The sequence below is a fragment of the Gouania willdenowi genome, chromosome 10 (genome assembly GCF_900634775.1).
Source record: "Gouania willdenowi chromosome 10, fGouWil2.1, whole genome shotgun sequence".
Taxonomy (NCBI): Eukaryota; Metazoa; Chordata; class Actinopteri; order Blenniiformes; family Gobiesocidae; genus Gouania; species Gouania willdenowi.
Window position 1 is genome coordinate 12,903,707 of NC_041053.1, and position 26,890 is coordinate 12,930,596.

At 38.3% G+C, this 26,890-nt stretch overlaps 2 protein-coding genes across 3 annotated transcripts; both read right to left on the reverse strand.

The window, feature by feature from the left end:
* Nucleotides 1–2,574: 2,574 nt before the first annotated feature.
* clp1 (cleavage factor polyribonucleotide kinase subunit 1) lies at nt 2,575–14,855 on the reverse strand. Its single transcript, XM_028460458.1, has 6 exons — nt 14,774–14,855; nt 12,411–12,685; nt 10,425–10,532; nt 8,982–9,101; nt 4,383–4,520; nt 2,575–3,409 (listed from the first exon to the last, which is right to left on the reverse strand). The coding sequence occupies exons 1-6, from the start codon at nt 14,853–14,855 to the stop codon at nt 2,723–2,725; spliced, it is 1,410 nt and encodes a 469-aa protein (XP_028316259.1). The 3' UTR covers nt 2,575–2,722.
* Nucleotides 14,856–16,516: 1,661 nt separating this feature from the next.
* Nucleotides 16,517–19,844, reverse strand: selenoh (selenoprotein H). 2 transcript variants are annotated; one of them, XM_028460460.1, is made up of 5 exons: nt 19,738–19,844; nt 19,487–19,604; nt 18,517–18,659; nt 16,949–17,068; nt 16,517–16,744 (listed from the first exon to the last, which is right to left on the reverse strand). In XM_028460460.1, the coding sequence occupies exons 1-4, from the start codon at nt 19,751–19,753 to the stop codon at nt 16,965–16,967; spliced, it is 381 nt and encodes a 126-aa protein (XP_028316261.1). In that variant the 5' UTR covers nt 19,754–19,844; the 3' UTR covers nt 16,517–16,744; nt 16,949–16,964. The 2 variants fall into 2 exon arrangements, with proteins under 2 accessions (XP_028316261.1, XP_028316260.1); XM_028460459.1 differs by having other exon boundaries at nt 16,609–16,741.
* Nucleotides 19,845–26,890: the final 7,046 nt, after the last annotated feature.

Sequence of the window (26,890 nt, forward strand, 5' to 3'; positions counted from 1 at the left end):
TAAAAAAAAAAAAAAAAATGGGTCAATATATGGAAAAAGTTTTCGAAAGGGTTTATAAATGTTTAAAAAAAAAAAAGAGAGAGAAAAAAGACGATGAAGTTTGATGGAGAAGTGAAAATGGAATCATTATAGAAAAATGTGTTAAAAGGAGCAAAAAAAATGGGAAGAAAAGGTGATGAAAATAGGTTAAAATATGGCAAGTTTGCTGCAGTTGCAGAAAAAGGGTCAAAATAAGCAAAAATATTCTTAGTTTCTTGAAGGCATCTGGCGTCCCCAGTGTCTCGCGACTTCAAATGGGGTCCTGACCCCAAGGTTGAGAACCACTAGTACACAGTGGATCTAAAAGGACTCAAAACTGAACAATTCAGTAGTTTAGTCTTTGATTCGATTCCTTGTGGGTAACCTTGACTGTACCTTTCTGTACGGAGCTTGCATGTTCTCCCTGTGCTTTATGGGTTCTCTCTGGATGCTCTCGGTTGCTCCGACAATCCCACCAAAAAAATGATGTTGACAATTTGTACTCACTTACTTTTATGCTGATTGAATTGTACTAAAAAAACGTTAAAAAGTACAAAGTTCTCTTCCAAAAACTCTACTTTGGATAACATTTGCTTTTAAACCATGGGAGTTTTATTGCCTTGTCAATTGCAGGCATTCAAATTGATTGACTTGTAAAAAATGTCTATGTTTAATCACATTTCTTAGCCAAACAATAAAGTTTATATAAAATGACAAAGAGACAATTTGTTTTGAGGAAACCTTGTTTGTTTAAAGATTATAAACAAGTTTTTGATTCTGCAAAGAACAGGTTAAACACTTCCCAATGTACTTTGTTACTAATCTACCAATGTTTCACTTTACTTTCTTTAATTCAAATTGTGGGCTTACACGGTGAAGATTAAAACAAAAGTAATTTGAGTATTTGTAATTATTTCTACCTTTATAGAAGCAATAGTCAAATGAGGCTAATGAGTCAGTAGTTAGAGCTACCACACTGAACAGAATAGAGTGACCCGGGCATGCAGAGTTTCAGGTGATGTCAGAAATGCAAATAATGTGGTTTTCTTTGGGTGTGACCAGGATAGAAGGATTGGAAATCCATGAGTTCATTAGATTGTAGATAGAGGATGAGGTAAAGTCCTGGCTTGGATTGTTTAGAAATGTGCAGAGAAAAGAGTGTGTGAATGTTTTGGACAAAATATATCAAATATGAAACTGCAAGGGCAGAAACAAAGAGGAACTCTGCAAAAAAAAGGTTTATGGAATGTAGTAATGTAGATTAGGACGATGGTTGGAAGCAGATAGTTTGAAACTAGTAGCTACAACCATGACGTTTCAATATTATTTTGCAGTTGTTTACAGTAAATACATCAAATGAGCTGTAAAGGTAGTTCTCGAAACAGTGCCTGTCATACTAGTAGTGTGTGTGTGTCAAAACAAGCACAAGGAATGAACTCAGCAGTGACTAGACGACACAAATGCAGAACGTCTCATTGTCCAGGGACATTTTTATCATTGCTGATGTAGACCAGTGGTTCCCAAACTTTCTTGTCTTGTGTACCCCTTGAGCCTTTTTGTCAAACCATGAGTACCCCCTCACTCATACGTGCTTATGATTATCCAAAAGTAGAACATAACAACAACTGAATATTCAACACAAGTCATTTTATTTCATCTCCTTAAATGGAACAATTAATATTCAGGCTTTATCTTCTTATTTAACTCAAATTAAACATGAAATGATGTTGCCTTCAAGGCAATAAAAATGATAAATATAAAAAATAATTTAGTAAACGTTTGTATTATTAATTCTAATATATTATGGTGACAATGTTATCAAAGCAAAATAATAAAGTTGAAATTAGAAAAAAAAAAAGAACAAATTAAAAATAAGTAATATAAATAATTAACCTGCCTGTGTCATATATAACTTTTATGACATTTACCACAAATGGAGTTTCTTTGAATATGTCTTCTTTAAACAGGCATTTAAACTAAAAACAAGTCATAGCGCACACGTACCATTTTATTGACGGACTCATGAAATGACTGAGAATATTTTTTAACTTCTTGGAAATAAATTCTTAATTTTTCCACGAACCCGCTACAATGTGCTCACATACCCCTGGTTGGGAAACACTGATGTAGACTACGGTCAATAGAACAGGGGTCCTCGACTGGTCTTACCCTGGGACTCACACGATCATTAAATCGCGACCCACTTTTTTTTGTAGAATTCAAGCAACCAAATTCAGTTTTTCCTAAAATAGCTGTTGAAAACACACATATAATATATAAGCATGACTGTGTATTGTTCATATATGCTACAAAGTTTCATTTTTTAACACTTAGTGTTGTGCTTTGGGATTTTTTTCAATGAAAATATGTACCTTGGCTCAAAAAAGGTTGAAAAACACCGCTCTAAGGTTCATTGGTGTTTGGAAATATAGAATGAATGGCTGGAAGTGAAGTTTTAATAAATAAAATGTAATTTGATGGATTACTAGTTACACTCACGAGTTAAAAGCAACAACTCAATAAGCATCTACTTGAAATAACATCCCAGTTAAAGAATTTTCTAGACAATAAGGAGTCAATTTATTTATATTTAAAATTGCATTACAAAAAATACAGTGTTAAGAAAACAGATTGAAACAAAGCATCACAAATTATTCCATTTCCAGCTGCTGTCATCTCCACTCTTCCTTCTACTTGGTGATGATCATTTCATGTCCATAAACCTGATGTCCATGATGAGCAGCGTGTGTCTGGGCAGGGGTCTGGGTGCAGGTGAGAGGACTTTCATCATCTGTGTCTGAGTATCTACAAAGGTCACCACGATAAAGCCGCACACCGGAGCCTCCACGATCCCCTTCCTGGCCCCTTCCTCTCCGTCCTCAATGCTGCTTACGCTCAGCACGTGATACGTGAGGTCTCGCCCCGGTGTCACCGGCACCAGCTTGAGCTGCGTGTCGTCCTGAGACATGCCCAGTGGTAAGCACGAGTCTGGGATGGACGGCGCCCCGATTTTGTAGATACGGATGTCTGAGAAACGCACCTCAAAAGAAAAAGGATAGAAGGACAGTCCACGGAAACCGTAGAAATACTCGCGGATCTTTTCTTCTCGAGCATCCCGCCGACACTTTTTGGAGCGTTCTGCTACGCCACCAGATTTAGGGAGGAGAACCACACGGACAAAGTGGGGAAGGTCTCGTTTGAGTTCGTTGTAGAGCCGTTCTTGGTCCAACACCAGCACCACATCCACCTGAAAGGTGGAGGCGCAGTGAACCAGGGCCTGGTATCCAGAGCCTTTAACCCAGCCGCACGTGTTGATGATGCAGCCGCCCACGCTGGCCTTTCTGTTCACCTCACATCGCCTGGAAAACACTTCAGCCAGGCACGACGTGAGCTTTGAAAAAGAAATCCAAAATACAGTTAGCAAGCTGAAACCCTCCTTTGGCTGCTAGGGGTACTACGAAGCTGGATTTCCTAATCACGCTAACTTCCGGGATTTATTCGGTGTGTCCTGGACTACGACGCTGGCTAACATCTTACCGAGCTAAATCACCATGGTAACTTAGGCTGAACTGGTCTGGACCAGGTTATGAAGTGGACAAGATCTAAGGGTGTACAAAAGCCCCGCCTACTGACCAATCAGTTATCTTGGAAAATGACCTGCCCATTGTTAGAAAGTCCTGGTTGGTGCAGATCTGACAGCTGTATTTAGTAAAGAAAGATTATTAATGGATAAATGCAATCCTTTCATTTACTGATGACAACCTTTAGTAAAGATATAGATTTACATCTGATGAACTGATCTACAGTCTGCTGATGAAGCCTGTGTCGGACGCGCTCCGTATCGCAGACGGATAAAGTCATTCATTCAATATGGAAATCCATGACGCTATAATGACGCTGTCAGCACGAGCAGGAACATAAAACAGAAAAACAATGTGCTCTCATCCCAGTGATAAATTGAGGAGGACTACCTGAATAGAAACACGTTTGTGCTGTAATAATGTGAAACTCTTTTACGTATTATCAGTATCGGCAACTTCCTGCTTGCATTCTTTCCTTCTTGCATTCTTTTGTTCCTGCATTATTTATTTCCTGCTTTTCTTGCAGCAACAGTGTTGTTTTTGGTCTGAATTATGGATTTTAATTCTTCATATTTTCTTAAAGAATTGTTCCTCAATTGTGACGTAGATTACATTCCATAGTTTCTCCATGATCATGATTGGTCAGAGGCTGCAATCTCCACCCGTCACTGGAGCACACACGCAGGCTAAAATCACCTCGCTCAAGTGAACATATTTAAAACCTGCTTTGTAGGACAGGCTCCTAATGACTGAAAAAAAAAACATTTGTACGGTTGTCCTCACCTTGTTGTAAAGTTTTATGTTTGTTCCTGGAGTCGTGGAACCAAAGTGGTAGACCAGAGGAGCCTGAACTGAGAACCCCTCCTCCACATCAGCAGGACGCTCAATACACAGTGCTGACAACGTGCCGGGTACAGAGACCTGAAAAAGAAAAGTATTCAATTAAACCTTTATTTAAAATGAGAAGCAAATCGGATCAAATTACTTAGACCAGGGGTCACCAACACGGTGCCGGCGGGCCCGAAGTAGACCGCATGGACCATGTGAGGTACCCTCAGACCTTTTCTAACAGCAACACTAGTCACCAGTTAAAGCTGCACTACCTGATTCTTGAACCATGACAGAAAGGCATGGCTGAATTCAAACCGTAAATCCCGTCCCTCAATCTGATAATCCCTCCCAGTCTCCTCCTCTCACGGAAGTGCACGAAATCGCGCACGAGAGCTGAACGTGCACTACCGGTAAAACACGTCGCCACGCAAAAGGATGCACTCAAAATATAAGAAAATGGAACATTAGTTTACCTGTCTGGAAGGAAAACAGCCACTTGCGCGTCCAAAGTTAGTCCAAGACTGAATACATGAGCTTCACTATATATCGCGGCAGCCAATGAGGAGGCTCCTTTGTGGGCTCTGCTCACCCCTCCTTTCTCTAAATCCTGTGATTGGCGCTGGAGGGGGTGACTGCCAAGATATTGTCTTCTGGAGTTTTATTAACTAAAAAAATTAATTATAAGGCACAGACTGCACGCAGACGTATGATTTTTTTCAGAAATGATTACTTTTACGGTATACTAGGGATGTAACGATTAATCGTAAGGCAGTTAAAAATCGATTCATAGGTATTACGATTCACATCGATGCTGTGAAAATTGAATCGCAGTACTTTTTTTAAACCAGCAGAGGGCGCAATCCAGAAGTGTTGGCGGCGAGCGAAATCTGCTAATACTTTCTTTCTGGCCATCTTCTACTTTTAAACATATTCATAAATGATTCATTACCCCTTTAGCACCGAAAGAATATCTGTAATATTACGTGAATATCTGTAAAAGTCACGTTTTTCTATTAGCTCTGTCTGCTAGCATAGCATCTCTTCTTCACTGCAAAATATCTGCATACCAACCGACCACTGGGGTACCAGCGCCCTCTGCTGGTTCAAACAAATATCTGACCTAAATACAGTAAAATGACTGTTTTTTTTTTAAAGTCCAATTGTTAAGGCACAAAATACATTTTCAGTTGCACTTTTAAAAAGAAAAAGAACTATTATGCAGTTTTGTATTGTTTACTATAGAACCAGAATTTAAATAAGCTTCTTCTTCATTTGTATTATTCCTTTATTTATGTCATTCAAGATTTATTTTTAGTTAAATTGCATTGTTTTGAATAGTTTATCAAGGGATTCTTTTGACAATGAAAAATAGTACAGTATTTTCCCAAAAAAAATAAAGGAATATTTTTCAGTCATTTATATACAGTCCCATTTTGTAAAATAAATCGTGAGAGAATCGTATCGTGAACCCAGTATCGCGAATCGAATCGTATCGGGAGTTGAGTGAATCGTTACATCCCTACGGTATACTATATGATTTTTTTTTTTTAAATTAAATAAAATAAATTGAGTACCCCAGATTTAACTAAAATCTACCAGGCTTCAAACTCACAAACATAAATTTAGATGACAGATGTAGTCAGAGTTAAATACTGTTGACCTGATAAATATATATACAGTATATACTTTTTTTTTTTTTTAAATTAAGCATCTTTAAATGTTTATTTTTACTGAGAAATTGAGACAAATGTGTTCAAGTATCATAGATAGGATTTCATTAAAGATGCTGCAGATTTGGTGTTTGGACTGTAATGTTTTAAAAAAATAAAATAAAAAATTACATAAGAGTAGCGTTTTATCAAATTTTACATAATGTTATTAAAAGAGAAGTTGGTGGCTAGTAAAATAGGAACATGATGATTCCCTATGAAAGGTTTCAGAAGTGGCAACTTGAAAAAGAAACAATGGTATAAATTAAGAGTAATAAAGTGTTGCATGTTGAAATGTAAGTATTTCCTACCTTTTTAAGTGGACGCTTGATTCATTATCTTTCCTTCTAATTAAAATAAAACTCAGAAATTGTGGTAGTATTTCTGTTTATCAAACTGGTCCTTTGGATTATTCAGTAACTTTGAAGTAGCTCACAGTGTCAGAAAGGTTGGTGACCCCTTACTTAGGCTATATTCACACTACAGGTCAATTCAGATTTTTTTGCCCATATCTGATTTTTGTCACGTCTATGTGAACAGTACAATTCAGATTCTTTTTTAAATCCGACTCAGGCCATGTGGATATAAATCTGATACGTATCTGATATTTTGCAATGCTAGTAGCGACTGCTGTCGGAACAGCCAAGTCACATTCTATCCCACCTTTACGTTATCAAAATGCGATAGCGTCATAATTCTGTGTCCCAGATGGTGCAACAGGGTAGGGAGAAACCCTAGCGGAGGATGTAAGTCGAAATGTAGACAGAGAAAGAAGAGCGAGTTCTTAATATTAAATATTTATTATGTTATACTGTACATATTATCAGTGCCACACACACGCTGAGACGAGATGCCTCCATGTTTACTTCCATAAACAATGCGTTCCTGTGTGTACATAGTACCTTACAATACTTTTGCGCATGCGAGTCACTTCAGGGTCACAATCCGTTCATACTCCAAACATAAAAAACACATTTAATGTGTAAATATGAACGAGCACACAAGACCTGCAGTGTGAACGTAGCCTGAGTGCGTTCCCGTTCGCACACAAATTCTGGGGCAGCAGAAGGTGCTGATGATGTAATTTTCCCTCAGCACTGCCTGCAGGGATAACGGGTTGTGACGCGCTGAGAACAAGCGTGACCTTCACCCTGTTGTTTTTTCCTTTTTTAAGGCTGTAAATCAATCCACACTGTATGATCTGAGTTATAGTGTATCAATAACAAGCAGTTCTTTAGGGGTTACGATCCATTCAATAGATTGATGAAACGATTCATATTCCTACGATCAAACTACATCGATCTGTGTGATTTAAAAAGGTAATCAATCCATTTTTTTTCTGATAATAGGAAATAATGCATTAGATTTATGCACATCAGACTTTATATGGATGTGTTTTTAAAGTGTTTTTAATAATAAAGACGTCACTGCTGAATCTGTCATTGCCACGATCCAGCAGACAACAACACAGCATTAAGGAGAAGCCGGCAAAAGATAATTTGATCAATCCTCCTTTGGGGCCCAGTGTTTGGAAACACTTTGGCTTTAACACAGACAGATATTCTAATGCTGCGTTCACACCAAACGCGTTTCGGGCGTCAAAATCGTGCCTCATGCCCCTAGTTGGACGCTAAGTGCTCAGTGAATCAGACGCTTGTCACCAACCGTCGAAAATGGTCTGGACTCTCATACAAACAAGTTGGGAAGAAAGAGCATTGAGCGCGTTTTGGGGAGGGGCTTCTCTGTTGCTGGTGGTGTTCATAGAATGGATGATTTTGTGGTGATGCAGTTACATTCATAATTCACCCAGTGACTGTGAAGTGGTGGAACATTATTGTGTTGAGAAGGCTGTGTTTCACGTCGGATGTATTTTGGTGTGACCCAGTGTACTGCTCGATTATGGAAAAAATAATAATTATGATTATTTTAGACATAATTGAAATCACAATTATTGTCAACCAAAAACTTTTTTTTTTTTTTTTTTTTACAAAACAATGTAAAATATATATTTTTAAACATGATTAAAATCATTCAAACCATAAAATCAAGTATGTTCACTTTTGCAGAAAACAAATCAGTTCTTGCATGCCTTGCTTGTTTGCCAAGCATTTACATATGTTTTATTTAGCAAACAAAACATAAGTAAAAATAAAAATAAAAAAACTTTTTTTTTTAATTTAAATAATAATTTTTACTCGATTATGTTATTTTTGTAATCATTGGGTGTAATAATCAAAATCGTGATAACATTTAAATTAATTGCACAGCCCTAACTCAGTGTGTGCACTGGGATTATTATTATTATTATTATTTTATTTATTATTTATAGAAATCTTGCACTAAAATAGTGTCACTGTTCATAGGACACTTTTCAAATTATTGTATTTCAGAAATATGAAATAAAACTTTTTTCACTTTATCTTTTTTTTTCTTGTTATGTCATAGATTATTGTAGATTGATTTCTGACCAATATATTGAAAATCGTGAGGTAATCGTTATCGCGAGCTTTGTATCGCGTATCGTATCGCGAGGTACCCAGAGGTTTCCACCCCTAACACAAACTCAGCCAAACAGGACACTACTGCTGCAAAAGCAGCCTTAAAAACAAAGTTCACATAAATTAAAGGAACACAAATTGCTTTAAAAAAGAAAAAGTTCAAAGCTAAGTCTGAAATATTAAAACACACATCAGTCAATCAATACATAAAAACCCTCTGAAATAAAGAAGGAAGCTGAATGTGGTGGTTAAATGCTGTGGCTGGATGTTGAAACACTAAAGAAGAAGCAACAATAAAGCAGTGAAAAGTTAACACAAATGTGTATTTTCACTCTTCCTCTCACCCCATTCTGTCCCACGTCCAGTTCCACCAGCGTTGGCCTCCTGCCAACCCTCACAGCATAGTTGAGCAGCACCCTGCACACTGTGGACTTCCCCACGTCTGTGGGTCCCACCACCATCACCTGAGGAGCAGACAATGCTTTAGATTCTCTCTGTTAAACATGTGTCAAACCCATGGCCCGGGGGACAGTCCGGCCTTTTGGAGCATCCATTGGGCCCGCAGGAGAAAGTGAAATTTACAGAGAAAACATGAATCATTGTGTAAATGAAACTCAACACTCCTGGTGCTTATATCACATGATTACTAGTCATTTTTAATGTTAAACCTGTGGTTCCCAACTTTTTTCTTGTGGTGACCCCATTTTACAGTATGTCACAAATTTGTGGCGACTCCAGAGATTTATTTTTTGATCATGTTTGGAATACTGTGTTACAAATACAGAGTAGTAATGCTTAGTGCACAAAGTGACAACATGGGCCATCTTACGATGCATTTTATTTGAACTAAATCATTTAAGGTTTTTGAGCTTTCTGCCACTTCCTGCACTATATATCTATTTTTGTGACATGTATTGTTTTTTTAAATGTGCAAAATAGATAAATAAATAATACAATTAAAAAAAGTAAAACATAAGAAAACAGTGTTTTTAACAGTATTATATTTTATTATTAGTAGACATTTCACAAAGTGACAATATGTGCAAGCTGTTCTGATATTTTTACAACATATTTTATTTTGAACTAAACTATTTAATTTAAGTTCTTAGAGCCTTCTGCCTCTACCTGCACTGTATATCTACAGTGTATATGTAATATTATGTATTGTTTTTTTTAAATGTGCAAAACAGATACAAAAATACAGTTTAAAAAAAAAAAAGAAGAAAATATATATATATATATATATATATATATATATATATATATATATATATATATATATTATTTTAATCAGTATTTTATTTCAATTTATTATTATTATTATTATTAGACATTTCAGGTGACCCCATTTGTTTTCCAGGCAACCACACATGGGGTCACGAAGCCAAGGTTAAAAAACCCTGTGTTAAACTGTTGAAAAAAAGTAACTCAACATTCTTACAAAATTTCAACATTTTCCTCAAATTATTACATCATATTTCCCTGAATTAAGTAGAAATTGATGATAAAATCTATGAAATTTAAAGTGAACATCCTGTATGGACTGATATCTGTCACTGACTGCTTGGATATTGTCGGTTTCCTACATATTTTATATTTCATGTATACGTAAAAGTGTAAACTAGGGCACAATAATGTTGAAATTACTCATTTTCCAGCTTAAAATCTGTGGCCCACCGGCTCCGTATTTGGCCCCTGAACTAAAATGAGTTTGACACCCCTGATATAAAACAAGAAATAAAAGATTCCCCACAGCAATAATAACTCCTTTGTTAAATATACTGTACCCTCGGTCCACGCTCATTTTCCCGCTCTGCTTGTTTTCTCATCTGTTCCAGGGCAGCATGTGTGTTCAGGTACAGCAACATGGGCGTATCCTTGGAGACGTAAGCCACCTGAATTGATTTTGACCAAATTGTATGAATTATTCATTCATTTCATGAAAATGCAAACCAATATAGATTCCCAGTGTACGTCAAATATTATCACAGTCCAAATGAAACATTTTCATAAACATAAAGAAGCAGTAAGAAGAATACAATTCTTATATTTCTGCTCCTTTAAATTAATCAATACATAATTAATGACCCCACCAACCTTCCCCTATTAATCCACACAATTCTCACTATTCTCTGATCACACAAAAATGATAAATCAAAATTTACAAATCAACTTTCTAAAGCATATTGGCAGATTTTTTTTTAGTTTTTTTTTTTTTGCCCTATACGTTTTTTTAAATTGACAAATATTTGTACAAACCAAGGGTTGGGGTCAATTGCGTAACTGATCATTAATTACGATTATACTGTAATTATAATTGTAATTTAAAAAATCTATTGCTGTCCTAATCGCAATTAAATTGTAACTGAGTTCAGATAATTGACTTTGTAATTGTCATGAAAGTGTTATAAAAATTATCAATTATAATTTAACGCAAAAGTGGGGAACCAGGTTACAGTTCTATATACAGTTCTACACGCATGTAGTTAATTATTATAATATGTTTCATTTCAAGCTTTCCAACATTTTACCATTTAAAAAAATATATAAATCGACACAAAAAAGCCTCAGACACCCACATCAAAATTATTAAAACCTCTATTTTCATTGATTAGGAAGCATAACAAGGTAATCAATAGATATAAATAAATACATTAGATGTTTATAGTTTTTAGTGTATTTTACAGCTGATTTAGGACCTGCTATCATAAGAGATGCTAACAGTAAGCTAACACAACAGGAATGTTAACTTTTATTAGATTGTTTATTTCAGGCTCAGTAATTATGATTACTTGTAATTGAACTTCAGTAATTGAGAACGTAATTGCAATTGACTTTCTGAGGATAAAAAATAATTTTAATTTAATTGTAATTAGAAAAAAGATGGGTAATCGAAAATGTAATTGTAACTGAAAAATGTAATTGACCCCAACCCTTACTACAGTTCGGATTTTCAAAGGCCGATGCAGATACCGATTTTTTTTTTTTTTAATTCAGCCAATGGCCAATATCTAAAGCTGATATACTTTTTTTATTATAGCACATTGATTATGAAAGACAATTGAAACACTCATGATATACATGCGGGGTCCTTCCGTCAGTCAAGCAGTGGCTGCAGCTGCCCACACAGGTGCCTGATCAAATATCCTTATCCTATTATATCCTTATCCTATGAAGGATATAATAGGATAAAGATATTTAATCAGGCACTATCATATTATATCCTATTATATTGGCTTTTTATTCATATTGGCTTCTACCTCTCCCATGCACATACTATTATTAATATTTTGTTGTATATTCATACATCCAAATAGATGCTTTTATGTTCTTTCTTTTTTCCTTTAATGGCTACTCTAAACTGCTAAATAAATTAAAAAAAAAAAATTAAATTTATAAAAATCGGCCAATGGCCGATCTTGAAAAAAGTCCATACATGGGCCCTCTATCAACCTCTACACCAGGGGTGTCCAATTCCGGTCCTCGAGGGCCACTATCCAGCATGTTTTAGATGTTTCCCTCTTCCAACACACCTGATTCAAATGATTAGGATCGTTATCAGGCTTCTGCAGAGCTGGATGAGGAGTTGATCATTTGAATCAGGTGTGTTGGAAGAGGGAAACATCTAAAACATGCTGGATAGTGGCCCTCGAGGACCGGAATTGGACACCCCTGCTCTACACCTTACTTTTTACATACGATATATAAGGTGAATAACAAAAAAGACACATAACGCTATGCTTAAATATGTGATTTCTGATCCTGTCACTTACCTCCGGTTTCCCAAATAGGTTGACACTGCAACCCTGCCAGGTGAACACTGCGATCTTAGAACCAGGTCCGAACGTGTACTTCTTGTTGCGGTTGAGCTCTGAGCCGAACACCTCGGCCATGCCTGAGATCAGCTCCAGCTCCACTTGTTCAGCAGCCTCCCCAGCCTCCACTTCAAAGCGGAGCTCCGTCTCCTTCTCCAGGTCAAAACGAGTCCCAACCTTACCAGTGGGAGGAGCCTCTTCACCGGGCTTTTCCACCACTTCAGTAGCCATGTCTGGATACAGACACACAATTAATGTTTATGAAATGCAACAGGGTTGGGGTCAATTACATTTTTCAGCTCCAATTACATTTTCAATTACCCAGTTCAAGTACAATTCAATTACGATTACAGTGGCCAGCATTTTTTCAAATTACAATTAAATTAATTATTTTTATCCTCAGAAAGTCAATTACAATTACCTTGTAAATTAATCAAGTTCAATTACAATTAATCACAATCATTGAGCCTGAAATAAATAACCTAATAAAAGTTAAAGGTAGGGTAAGTAATTTCCTGCAGATTCACTTTTTTAGTTTTTGGTTGAAATTGTCTTTATGTCCTGAGAGAAATTAAGTTCTTGTGCGCTCTGAAAAAATAACAAAAACAACCCATCATCAGTAGCAGCTGTAAGCCTGTAAAAACTTTGACCAATAGGGGAAGACGGTTCATTTTTTATTAACCAATCACGTCTCCCTGTTTCCATGCTCATTCTCAACATAGACATAATATACATAGACGCCACATTGACTGCTGCCGCCCACTAGAGCGGACACAAACCGATATATGAATGGGGCCCATTACTCCGTATGTGCCACGGGGGGCGCCAAATGCCTACTGCTCCTTCAATGCTCGTTGAATAGAGCTGTAATTTGACATGGATGTTCTATGAGCGGATGCCAAGAGCCTCTGGGAGACCCTCTCCGGTAATTTCTAAATTTATCGGAACAAAGTCGTGTGATACATCGTTTCAAAGGCAATTCAACGTAGATTACGATTTTAAGTCGCACAATTTCATTTGTTTTACTCGGTGGAAGCGAGTCATTTCACTGATTTCTCAGGAACGTGGTACGTGCTATTCGGCGCGGAGACATTCCGCAAGCCCGGGCCCGTAGTCCATCCGAACTGGTGTTATTCTAGATCCCAGTGCAGACGTGCAACTGGCGGCCCCCACAGTAAACACATAAAAATACACAGAATGACAGTAAAAAAAAAATCTAAATCACTCAAATTCAATCAAATTTTAATCGTGATCACGATTTGGGTTGCCATGATTAAATAAACCTGATCGTCGGCAATACTTACAATTATAATACGAGGTCTAAACTCGTAATAGTGTATCCATTTAGTTAACCTTTGGTACATTAATTTTTTAAGTATCATTTAATTATAATTCTTATTTAAAGCTTAATTTTGCACTGTCAACTGTACACATATTGTTTGAAAGCAGTGCATTAAAAACAGTTTTTTTAAAAGCCAAATATGATAAACAATTGTGATTAGAATATAGGTTAAAAATAATAATAATAATCGTGCAGCTCTAATGCACACCTCTACTACACTGTCTGTCTATATAGAAACGTTCATCTCCAGCAGCTTTAACTGATGATAAAGCCACATTTCTTTTGTACAACAATCCCAATATTACTGAAGTACTTCCTGAGTTAAAAGTGTCATATTGTACAGATTGCATTCACTGTGTCACTATAGAAGAGATAAAACGGAAGGATTTGAGTTTTCCCAAAGAGTTGATTAGTGTATCTTTTATTATGTGTGGAGTTTGCATGTTCTCCCATGTTTGTGTGGGTGGTCTCTACATTATCAGCATTCTTCATATTTATGTATGTTAATTTAGTTAGTTGATAAAATTGATTAACTATATAAAAAAAAATGGTAACGAATAAAATAATACATTTTTATTGGAGAATATGTACAAATACTCCAAAAAAAAGAGAAGAAAACGAGCTACTCTCCTTAAAACGCGATCAGAGACAAATCAGCAAATACAATAAAGAAAAAGGGACGGAATCGAAAATGTTGAGTTACAATGAATAAAATAAATAAATAAATAAATGGTCAAATGGCAACGAAACAGTGAAAATGTAAAAGGAAGTCATCGGTCGTCAACAAAATAAAAGCCAGTGGTTAGCAGGCCGAGGCTAATATGCTAATATTCATTCAACTTAAGGTTTCATGCCGACATAAAACGCTGCTTTACGTGTCACTCTGAGCATATATATATATATATAATTATAATAAGTTAATAATAGTGTTTAGAGGTCACTCAGTCGTAAATACAAAGCTTTTGAGTAGAGAAGTTACCCATGTATTCTTCTTTTCCTTCTGCTTCTTCTTCGTTGGTTATTAGCGTGTTCAACCAACATGAATAGGTGTATACCGCCATCTGCTGTACATGTTGTATTTCATTAATTAAAAACTGCTTGCTGCAGTTTTTATTTTCCTTTTTTTTTTTTGGAGAAAGAAGTATTTTAACATTCATATACAAACATCACACCAGTGTAGAACTTTCAAAAAAATCCACATATCGAAGCAGCAAAACAAAACAAAATACACACAAAGGGGTTATTTAACATACATTAGAACTTTGGACAGTTTTATAGCACTTCTGTTTTGTAATGTTTTCCAATGACAATATCAATTTTAAAAGCTTAATAATCTACATTTATGTATAAAATGTTTGCCAAATATCAAATTGTTACATAGAAATTCCAAAACCATGTCTTTCAAAATGCACGGATAGGAATGTTTTTTTTTTTTTTTTTTTTTTTTTAAGAATCTCACGATGATGTGATTTGGTGCAGTATTGTCAGTCTGTTTTTGCATTATATTTGCAGAGTGGCAACTTTTGCACTTTAAACAGAAAAAAAAGGTCTGATAATGATTTGTTATTTTTTTATTTTCCTATTGAGTTGAAAAGGTAATACCAATAATATGTATACAAATATGGCCAAAGTTAAAGTCAAATAAAAGCATTATTATTTTTACAATTGCAATTTTCTTCTGTAAAATATCATGAGCCTTGTATCATGTGGTATCGCAATCTTTGTATATCGTTCCACCGCGTCTAATAATGCAATGTTAAGTGCCTCTTGTTTAGCGTACTCCATTTTATTTTACTAACGTTACACTTCCATTTTTACCTACACCTTTTTAATCTAAAACAGTGAATATCAGCCTAACATAAGGTCACAGATGCTCAGGTGAAGCATCTTAGTCCCTCTCACAGTCTCTCTCTGTGAACAATTGTCCCAAACGTTTATTTTTTCACTGAGGAACATTATGTATTAAATGTACTAGTGCAGTGCCCGTAGGAAGAATGTATTACTGTAGAAAAGTGGAACATTTAATATTTAACACTGTAATATAGGCTAGCATACATCTGCAGCTTGCTGAGGTGTGTGCGTGTGTGTAGCTAGTCAACTAAATGAACTGTGCAGAGCATAATATTTAGCACTGTAATACAGGCTACATATATAAGGTGATTTTCACTTTTATTATTTTTTTTACTTATCCTGACTTACCATGACTACCTGTCAACATTGAGCTGTTCAAACTTATCCTGAGTTACCCTACCTGTCAAACATTGAGCTGTTCCGCAAAGCTGTTTCTGCAAAGCTGTAATTAAGACCATTTTATGAAATAATTTATGAACGGTATCATTAGTCTAAACAAATACAACGTTGCACACCCTTGAACCATGCAGCAGCCATGTTGAAAGTCTCAGGTCAATCTGAGCCTGATTCGCAGAGACATTTGAGCCACACAGACCTTGCTTTATAGATAAAACTGAGTCAAACTAGACAAGAGCCAATAGAAACAGTTTTTGTATCAGAACTAAACGTGAGTGGTCATAACAAGAAAATGTAAAAGTAACGAGAGCATTAGGAACGTTTAGTGGCCTAAAAAGCCACCATTTGTGTTAATTTATTGATTGAATCCTAATTTTTTTTTTTTGTTTTTGTACATTGTCTCTTATTTCTGTCCCATACTGTTTTTTGGTCATTTCAATTCTGAATTAATTCTAAACAAACACGAAAATAAACATCCTGAAAAAAACAACTTTATTTCACTACAACAGAACAAATCAAAGCAAATAGGAGAAACCTTTTACTGCGAAGCATTTTAAGTGCAGTGAAGCTCCACCAGGGGGCGACAACATCCATCCAGAGGACATCTGCAGGTGGAGCAGGATTCATCAGAGGAGCGACTGAGAACTTCTTTGGTCACTCCACGTCATATTGCTTCCACCAGCTTTAACCTCTAAATGCACTGCTGCACAGAACGCAACAAACAAAAAAGCGTCAACCACTGAAAGGTCAATCCTGTCAACCATTAGCCATGAAACCAAAGTGAGATAGCGTAGGACAAGGCAAACATGGGAATGTTAAGCTTGGATTTTACAGTAACATTTCCAGATAAAAAGAGGACAGAATAAGCATCATATACGGTACAGACACGGCATGGATTTGAACAAACCTTAATCATCCCTTTCCTAAACATGAAGCGCCTCCTTTAGAGCAGCGACTACAACATCAGGCTGAGGGAACTTCAGCTTGCGAGGTGGACCCTTCTTAATCCCAGTCCAAAGACAAGTTTCTGCAGACAGGAGAACATTCTCACCAGGGTTGGGGTCAATTACATTTTTAAATGATCAATTATGTCTTAAATTATCCATGTTCAATTACAACTCAATTACGGTCACGTTGACTGGCATTTTTACCCAATTACAATTCTTATTTTCCCCTGAAAGTCAATTACAATTACATTCTCAATTTCTGAGCCTTTACTAAATAACCCCATAAAACTTTAACTTCTGTTTAGGATTGTCCCGATATAACTTTCTCACTTCCGATACGTTACCAATTTTGCAGCCTTGAGTATTGGCCGATACGATATCAGCACCAATCATACATACTTTTATTACTTATTTTGTAGTGTGGAATGTTAGAAAAGATTTGATCAAGTGATGTTACAGTAGGTATGAGAAAAAGTGGACTAAGTTATCTGAACTAAATTAAAATTCAATTATGATTACAACGGCAATATATTTTTTCCAATTACAATTATAATTACGTCATAATTGTAATTAATTACCATTTACAATTATAATTGACCCAAAGATTAAAAAAAAACAACCAAAAACCAGATTCTACCACAATAGAAGAAATTCCTACACAAATGACATATTGTTCCTAACATGAGTTACACTTATATGGGCTGTGTTTGAAATGTCACACTGCATATTATACACTACAAACTCAATGAGTACATACTGTCTACTTTATATTAAAAGTATGATTAGGAGGATGAGCATTCCCACTGAAACTTCCAAGTTTCCCAAGATGCATTTGGAACCTACACTGACAAAAACCTGAATCACACTGAGAATAAATATCTGTTGATTCTCCACCTTTGAAAGTTCTGAAAACATTTGAAGTGAGAAAGTAAAATATCAACATGTGCTCATTTGATCCATAAAACTCACGTATGCACATTTCAATCCGATTCCATATCATCTGCCATTTACAACTGAAATCTTCTGTTTAACTTCAAAATAAGAGTCCTATTTACAAAAGTGTTAAAAAAAAAAAAACTAATGGAAGACCAAAAGAGGAGTTTTTGTTTTGAAAAGGAGATGTTTGATTTTAAGCTTGAAGCTGGTCCCAGGACGATTTTACATTCCACTTTCAATGCATCATGGGGTGGTTGAGTATGACTAGTGTGCCCAGCGTGCACACTTAAAAATATCTCCCCACATAGTATACATTCAGGTACAGTATTTCTCACATACTCAAATATGTTTATACTATCTAATGTGAACGCACTACATACTAATTTTGGCATCAAACTTACCGGTAGTAGGAGTAGTACGTGAGTATGACATTTCCAACAAAGTATTTGTTTTTCCACATGTCCAAATACACCATTTATTCTGGGGTCAATAATAAAGATCCACCAAAAAAATTATATAGTGAAATATAGAACCTGGTGATAATGATTCCATTCCAGGTTTAGCTGCTAATGCTAATGCTAATGTTGCCTACCTTTACCCTCATCCTTCAGGGTGACCTCAAAGCTGCTCCGTCGTGGTTTCTCAGGGTTGATGAGGACAGTTACATCAGGGACAGCAGCCAGGAGGGCAGATTTAACCTCCTCAGCATTACGCCCATACACTCGTCAGCTTTTACTGTCACAAGCACAGATGAAACGAAAGGTGAACTTATCATGTATTATTACAAGGCACTCTACAGCAGGGGTTCTCAACTTTGGGGTCACAAACTCATTTGGGAGGGGGTCGCCAGATGCCTTTAAGAAACAATGGATTATTTTTTTTTTCGCAATCTGAGCCCATTATTGCTTTTTTTCATCCTATTTCCACAATCACACCAAACTTGCCATATTTCAATCTATTTTCATCACATTTTCTTGCCATATTTTTGCTCCTTTCAATGCATTTTTACTACTTTACTCCCATTTCTGACACCCCGGCACAGTGAAAACACACAGGCACATTACGCTTATGTAGAAAAGGTCCGGTGTCATGGTCTGAGTTCACATCGTACTGAGATTGTATATGCGCATATACGTGAACATGTGCACTACTTAAAAATTATTTTTTGCTAAAAAAAAAAATTAATTCATTTTTGTTTATTTTTGTTTTCAAAGTCAACGGACACGTGTTTAATTTGTTTATTGGATTATGTTAGGGTTAGGGCTATAATCTCAGTACGGAGGTAAACTCACAGGAAAACGTACCCACAGTCCAAGAGGCTATTGATACGTTTCCGTATCAATAGACACTTTGAATAAATAAATTGATTACTCACGTTTCTCTAGCTTCAGAGGAAGCATCTAAACACTATTAGTCAAATAAACGAAGTTACTTCTTATATGATGAAGTACTATTAAAGACAAAAAGGCTAAACTGATGTTATTAACATTAGCATGTGTAGTTAGCATACTGTTAAGGTGGTGTACAGCTGCAAACAACCACTGAACTTATAATCTTCTCACCAGTGTTCAATAATGACTCTTTGACCTGTCTGCTCCTCTTCTTCTTCTCTGGTTTGTTTCACTGAGGCTTTTTCTTCTTCTGCAACATCCTCTGCTTTCCGCTTTCTGCCTCGACCACCTGCAATAAACAGGAAAACAACTACTTTAAAATAACTTTTAACAGATCAGGGTTAACCAAAACAACTCCATAAAATACTGTAAAACATGTAAAGCTGCAGTAAATAAAAGTTGTGACACTTTGACACACAGACCTGCTTTAGGAGCCATCACCGACGAATATCTGTCGCGAATGTGGAGAAGAATGATCTTTTTCTTCTTCTTCTTCTTCTTCTTCGTCTTCTTTCTCTTCTTCTTCTTCTTCTTCTTTGACGGAGGCTTGTTAGTTGCATTGTCGCCCCCTACTGTTGTAACTTGCATTCCACGCATTCATTTTTCATCTCTTTTTTTTTAAGAACCCGTTTGACAAAGGTTTTTACAATTTAATTTAAACCAGATATTGGTAACTGGTAATTGGAATCTCCAAGTGCCAAGTTATCAACATCTGAGCATTATTATTATAGGGAAGAATAAAGTTAGTTTTTTTGTTTTGTTTTTTTTCTTCATATTTTCCCATTATTTTTTGTTTACTTTGACTGTCATTTTGTGTGTTTTTCTAAAATTTTGTTTGCATTTCAGAGTCCTCGTTTCGTTGTCGTTTTGTATACTTTCTGTAGCTGTTTTGTGTATTTTTGGTTTTCTGGGGGGGTTTTTTTCGTATTTTTTGGAGTGATTTTGTGTATTCTTAATAAGTTTCCATGTTTTTGGAGTATTTTGTGGTTTTCATTATATTGTTTTGCTATTTTAAAAATGATTTTGTGTGATTTGAGAGTCGTTTTGCTGGTGTTTTGTGTATTTTGGTAATTTTGTATGTTTATGTTTGGTGGGCGGTTGCACAAACGGACCTACCCATTGTTTTTCTATTCACATCATATCTGTATGGAAGCTGTAGAAGGCCATTGATGGCAGTAAAAAGACAAACAAAAATTATGTGATACTATTTCATAATCATGACTTAAGATTTTTTTAATTATTATTTTACTTTTCCTATATTTTTTGGCGTTTTTTTTTTTTTTTTTTTTTTTTTTTTTTACTGGCTGGAATGGGCCTCCATATATAGTTATGTATTTTGGTAAATATTTCTGTGTGATGAAAAACATAAATACAAAGAAAACAACTTGCTTACTTATCAGTTTTTTTTTTTAATATATATATATATTATTTAGCAATCTGTGATCCTGGTGGCCAGCAATAAACACTATCGGTTTACAACTACAAACATATTTGAATTTGTTAAAAAGTGGTGACTACAGCGATTACCTCATATTTCATTGTTTTTCCTGGTGATTTCACTGCTACAGATGTTTGTTGTCCCAGAGGATTATTTTTAAGGCTGGACTGTGACAGCTGACAGAACAAAGACTCTGAATCAATAATAGACATGATGGAAAAGTCATCACATTGATGCAATATTCTATTCTATTCTAATCTATTTTGGTGCATAATGAGCACAGTAATCTTTACGTTAGTCTAAGGTCTAACAGACGCCCCTTTGACGTCAGTGTGAGACTCACTTCATCCTTTACAAAGAACACATGTGATGGTGAACGTCAGAAACCATGCCAATAATACGCATGGCACCTCGCCAACCAACACATGGCAAGACAAGCAAATCAATGTGGGCGGGACTGGAAGAAGAAGAGTAGTTTCAGAGTGACAGGACTGGAGACAAAGACCGAGTGACAACAATATAAAAGGCATCAAAACGCACAAAAAGAGAGCTAAGAAAAACTGAGAGGAGATGAGTGGGATGACATTATTCATGCATTAATAATGACATAGGACTTCTGGTTGATGACGAGGATGATGCCTTCAGATCTGCCACTAAAGGAAGGAACTCCTAAATATGGGAAGAGTGATGCTGTTTTTGAAATTCTTTGACGTACACATTTGCTGATGCCTGTCTCTGACCAATCCCTACGTAAACATACAGCTGGTTTACACAGATGAAGTCAAACCTCAATGACTACCAGTGCATTGTTTATATACTGCAATGGTAGAATTATATGCACATTATATCCAGAGCTTATAGAGGCCAATATACTGTAGATGCTTATATATGTATATTTCTCCTTCCCTGCATGCTCAGAGCTCTGTGTTTCCCAGTGTTGTTTTTTCTGTAGACAAGTTCACAAACACATCTCATTCTCACAGGAGATTTTCTCTGCCAGTGTCAGACAGTCTTACAGCAAAGTTATTGCAGGTGTCCTGAGTCAGAAATCCTTATCTCCTTATGATGATGATAATGAGTTTATTTGTAGTTGCAGGTGTTACAAAGCAACAGAGCAACAAAATTACATTTCAGTTTCATCTCATCCAAGAAAACATGAAAAGACAATCACATAATATTTATAACATATGAGCACAGGAGTGGAAGAACTGTGGTTCGCCATAAGGGCAGCGCCCGCTATTTAGATGAGAAATGGGATAACAACAATGGGTAAGAAGAAGAGGTAAGAAAGGCAAAAACCAAACTAGGCCTATTGTAGAGAGGGGCAGAGTTTGGGATCATGAAAAAACTCTTCAGCAACATTGCGACAAGAACCAACAAACACAACATTACATAGGGAATTAGTATTTAGGATGAGTAGTTTGGAGGTGGGCGCACGGTGGCTTAGTGGTTAGCACGTCCGCCTCACAGCAAGAAGGTCCTGGATTCAAGCCCTGGGGTGGACACTTGGGTCCTTTCTGTGTGGAGTTTGCATGTTCTGCGTGGGTTTCCTCCGGGTCCTCCGGCTTCCTCCCACAATCCAAAAACATGACTGTAAGGTTGATTGGAGTCTCTTAATTGACCATAGGAGTGAATGAGTGAGTGAGTGGTTGTCTGTCTGTGTTGCCCTGTGATGGACTGGCTCCCTGTCCAGGGTGTACCCCCGCCCAGCGCCTTATGAGAGCCGGAGATTGGCACCGGCAGACCCCCGCGACCCTAATAAGCGGGTATGAAGATGGATGGATGGATAGTTTGGAGGTCAGCCACACAGTATGGTGCTGCCCTTACAGCACACCTGCTACTACCACCTGCTGGGAGGGAGGAGGGGTTGGAGCCCAAGCATGACAATAGAGAAGGTGTTTTGAGACGGGCTAGCCATAACATGACTGCCAGCCCTAATTCAATCAGCAATCCAATAGTGTGGCCATTTCCTGTGAAACCCTCTTAAAATTCCACGGCGAAATCCATCTGAGAGAGTTCGGAGAGTTTGGCTCCTTTCGTCGATGACTGCGGCTTCCAATTGTGCTGCCAACGTAATCCAATTTTGCAATAAATCAGGAAAATGCCAAATCCAATCAGCAGAAGACCCAAAATCATAAATTCCGGTTATACATATCTGGTGTTATGTATAGCCAATAGCCTTTCTGATCTTCTTTTTTGTATATCCTATAAGAAATCTGTGCTGTTACTGTGTGGGTGTGATCCTGCTGTGTAGTGGTATTTTATTTTGTATTGTGTGCTGTGTTTTTAGTGTGTTTTGTATTGGTTTTATTTTTGCAGTGCATTTTTAGCTTTGTTTTATGAGCCTTGCCAACATGCTGTCATTTGATCAACCCCATCACATGACTATGTCCAAACCCTGAGGCTAATCAACACACCTGAGGCTAATCAACACACCTGAGGCTAATCAGCACCTGTGGCTGGAGCACAATAAAAGGGGCAGACAGGAGAAGGAGCAGACAGAGGAAAAACGACACAGACAGGAGAAGGAGCAGCAGGGAAGCTGTGGGTCTTCACCAGGTTCCCAGGGCACAGGACGGCACACGCACCGGGGACCACAAGCAAGCCGGGATCACAAGTGTTGCAAGGCGATATACAGGCAGGGGCAGAGGAGAACTCTGCCTTCCGTGTGAGTACCCTTGGGGAACGTAGTAACACTTGTTGGACAAAGTCAGATCGGGGATATTGTTGTGGGACGTTTGACTGCCGATAGCTGTTCTGTGTAGGTGTCCCAGCGTGTGGAGGACTGGAGCCAGCGGAAGTATCGAGACTGCTTGGAGTGTTAAGAGCCACATACACGCAGAGGCAGAGGGGAACTCTGCCTTGCCCTGGGACCCTGAGCCTGTGACCAGAGGGATCTACCGCCTTGGGACAAGGGAGAGCGGAGGACCTGGGCATAGCTGCACTTTATTGTGGACAGTGACTTCTTCCCCTATTTTATTCGTTCCTTAGCCCACATCGTTGATGGATTTTAGCATACGTTGATTTTAATTTATGGGCATTTTAATCTGTTTTACTTTAATCTTTTTAATAAATTTGTGACATCATGGTTGCTGTCCTCCTTGGTAACTAAGGGGTGCTCACACCCGGTTGCTTTACTCTCCTTCCATAAACTTTTGGTCAATTCACTGTTATTCAAACTTCCCCAGTACCTCCCCAACCCCCATTACATTTTCTGGCGTTGTCGACAGGACCTGGGTCTCGAGCACACTTGTTACCGAGGAGGAAGTAGCCATGATGATGCCTGTTTATCCTGGTGCCCCCTGGCTCCCCAAGTTTAAAGGGCCAGGGGATGAGTTAAAACTTAATGATTGGAAGGAACAAATTGAAGGGTTGTTAGGGTCGCAAGAGCTGACTGAGCCCCGAAAAGTTGCCATTGTTTTAGGAGCGTTGGCCGGTGAAGCCAAGCGTCAAATCAGCGTCTTAGATGATGATGAAAAAGACACAGCCCGGAAAATTTTTACTTATCTTGGCTTCCTCTATGGTGACCAAACACCAATCTCTATTGTAAGGTCACAATTTTTTAGCTGTGCTCAGAAGCCGGGTGAAACTGTCCGGTCCTTTATTTTATGTCTCCGTGAATTACATTGCAGGCTACGGCGACATGATCAGAATCAGAATCAGAATCAGCTTTATTGACCAGGTACAGTTTAGAACAATACGAGGAATTTGACTAGGTAGTTGCAGTGAGAGGAGACACATCAACACACCGGAGCAGCCATTTGCGGCGCCCACATATTTAGGTGAAAAAAGGGATCAATAACAGGAGGAGAGGAGGGGTGAGGGGAAAAAAAACTGCCAGTTTGAAACTGATTTCCCTAAACAGAGAAAACAGTGTGAAACCAGGAAAAAAAAACCGCCTCTGCAAACATAAATGTAAGCATGACACAGTCAAACAACTCGAGACAAGGCATGTAGGAAGGGTTGGGTGGGAGGTTGGCTGGGGGAGGGGGTCAGGTGGGAAGAACAACAGGAGTCCAGCCGTTTGGGGACATGGGCGTGCTGCCAGTCGGCGCTGCAACCACGCCTCCATGCAGCTGCGGATGGGGAGGTGGGGAAAGATGGCCGACGAGGCATTTGAAGTTGAAGACCTGTAGCTGCGTTACTGATAACCAGATGACGTGTGGAAAAGTTCAGCATCAACAGTTCCAGGAGGAATGTAGGGAAGGAGCGGGGGGAGGGAGTGGGGGTAAGAGCCGCCGTCTGCAGAAACTTCCTGGTGATAAGAGTTGAGACAACCTTGGCTTTAGCCTTGGCAGCTGGGGAGCCGAAAGGGAGATAAGCAATGTGATTTGATACAGGCTATGTTAATTTCCAATAGCCTTCTGTCCTGGGTCTCTCTGCTGTAATCCAATGAGTGGCCTAGTTTCCACTTCCAAGCCGGGTCTCGAACTTCTCCCAGTTGTTATCCATAACGCGTAGACGATCCAAAAGCAGCTCCTGCTTGCTTTTGATATCGATCAACACATGAGTCTGAGTGTTCAGAGCCCTGCTACATCCTTCAGAAATCACTGGCAGCTTTTCCAAAACAGTCGCCAGCGTAGTACGGACTTTTCGATAGATTAGGAAGCCACCAGTTCCGATCAGCAGCATGCCTACTATCATTATTCCAATCATGTAGATGTCCTCCACGTCTTCCACGGAAAGGATGGACAGACACACAACTCGCCACTTGTTCCAAGGGTCAAGTGTGTATCCAGCCGCAAACGTCCCGCTTGGACATGCGGGGTCACCACCCCTGGTTCTTTGCGTCGAAAAAATCTGATCGATAGCACTGAGAGACCAACTAATTAGTTCCATTATTCCGGTTTTGGATGAGTTGCAGAGAGAGGCTCTTGTTAGTTTCACAAGACCTGACAAAGCAGCAGCTAGGAGAGAGATAAGACGGAAGGGAGGGAGAAACAGAGAATGCGACTGACCTCGTCGAGAGAAGCAAGAAGAAAGACGATGACCCCCCCTCCATGGCAGCTCTGCGAGATCAGTTGCTTCTAGGACTGTGTGAAGGACCAATGGCCCAGGCACTAAAGGTGTATGCTCGTCGACACCCAGGTGATGACTTTGCAGCGCTACAAGAGGAGGCAATGTTATTGGACTCGGAATATGGTAGCGCTGCATCAGAGGTAACATGCTCCATTGTCAATAATAAATCTAGTTTTTCAAAGGAACCACACTCTGACTGGAAGGAGACCCTTAAGCGTGATATAATGGAGGAAGTGAAGAATGAGATGAAGGGATTGGCGCAGGAACTGATAAAGGAGCTCAAACCTCATCTGTCACCTGTCGCAGCCACGGTAGAGCCACCATCAACACCTCAAAGCTACCACCGACCAGCTCCACGTGACCAACGCGATGGACGAGGTAGACCTATTTGTTGGCTGTGCAATAGAGCTGGACATATAGCCAGATATTGTCAGGCATCGTCATCCTCAAGACCAGCTTTAAACTAGCTGTCCCTGCAGCTGAGGTCCATGCGGCAGGGATGGCTGGTTCAACAACACAGGCAAGGGCCACAGACACATTTATAGGTCAATGTCCGACAATAACAATTACAGCTGAAGGCGTTAAATTGGAAGGGCTGCTGGATACAGGATCACAAGTGACCTTAATGGCGGAGAGTATGTTCAATGAACATTTTACCCAGGCTAAACTTGGGAAGACACCTGTACTGTTTAAGTTGAGAGCAGCTAATGGTCTAGAGATCCCGTACATTGGCTATGCCGTTCTCGACTTAGTAGTCGAAGGGATACAGATTCCTGAACGTGGAGTAGTGATTGTAAAAGATGAAGACTGTTCACACCCCCTTATTGTTGGAATGAATGTTGTAATGGCCTGCTGGGATGCTTTCTTTATGTCGCCCGGAAGGTCTGCCCTTCCTCCACAGAAATTTGGAAAATCCTGGAGAGATGCCTTAGCCACTTGTCGCCACATTGAAATCACTGCTGCTGAAGATGGGTTCCTCGGGCACGTGCGGCTGTCTGGTAGGCAGCCCTTCATTGTCCCCCCTAACACTGAGCTGCTTGTGTGGGGTAAAACCCAAATGGGCCCTGACGGTGCTGACTACTGTGCCTTGGTTGAGGCACTGCCAACTGCTGGTGAAG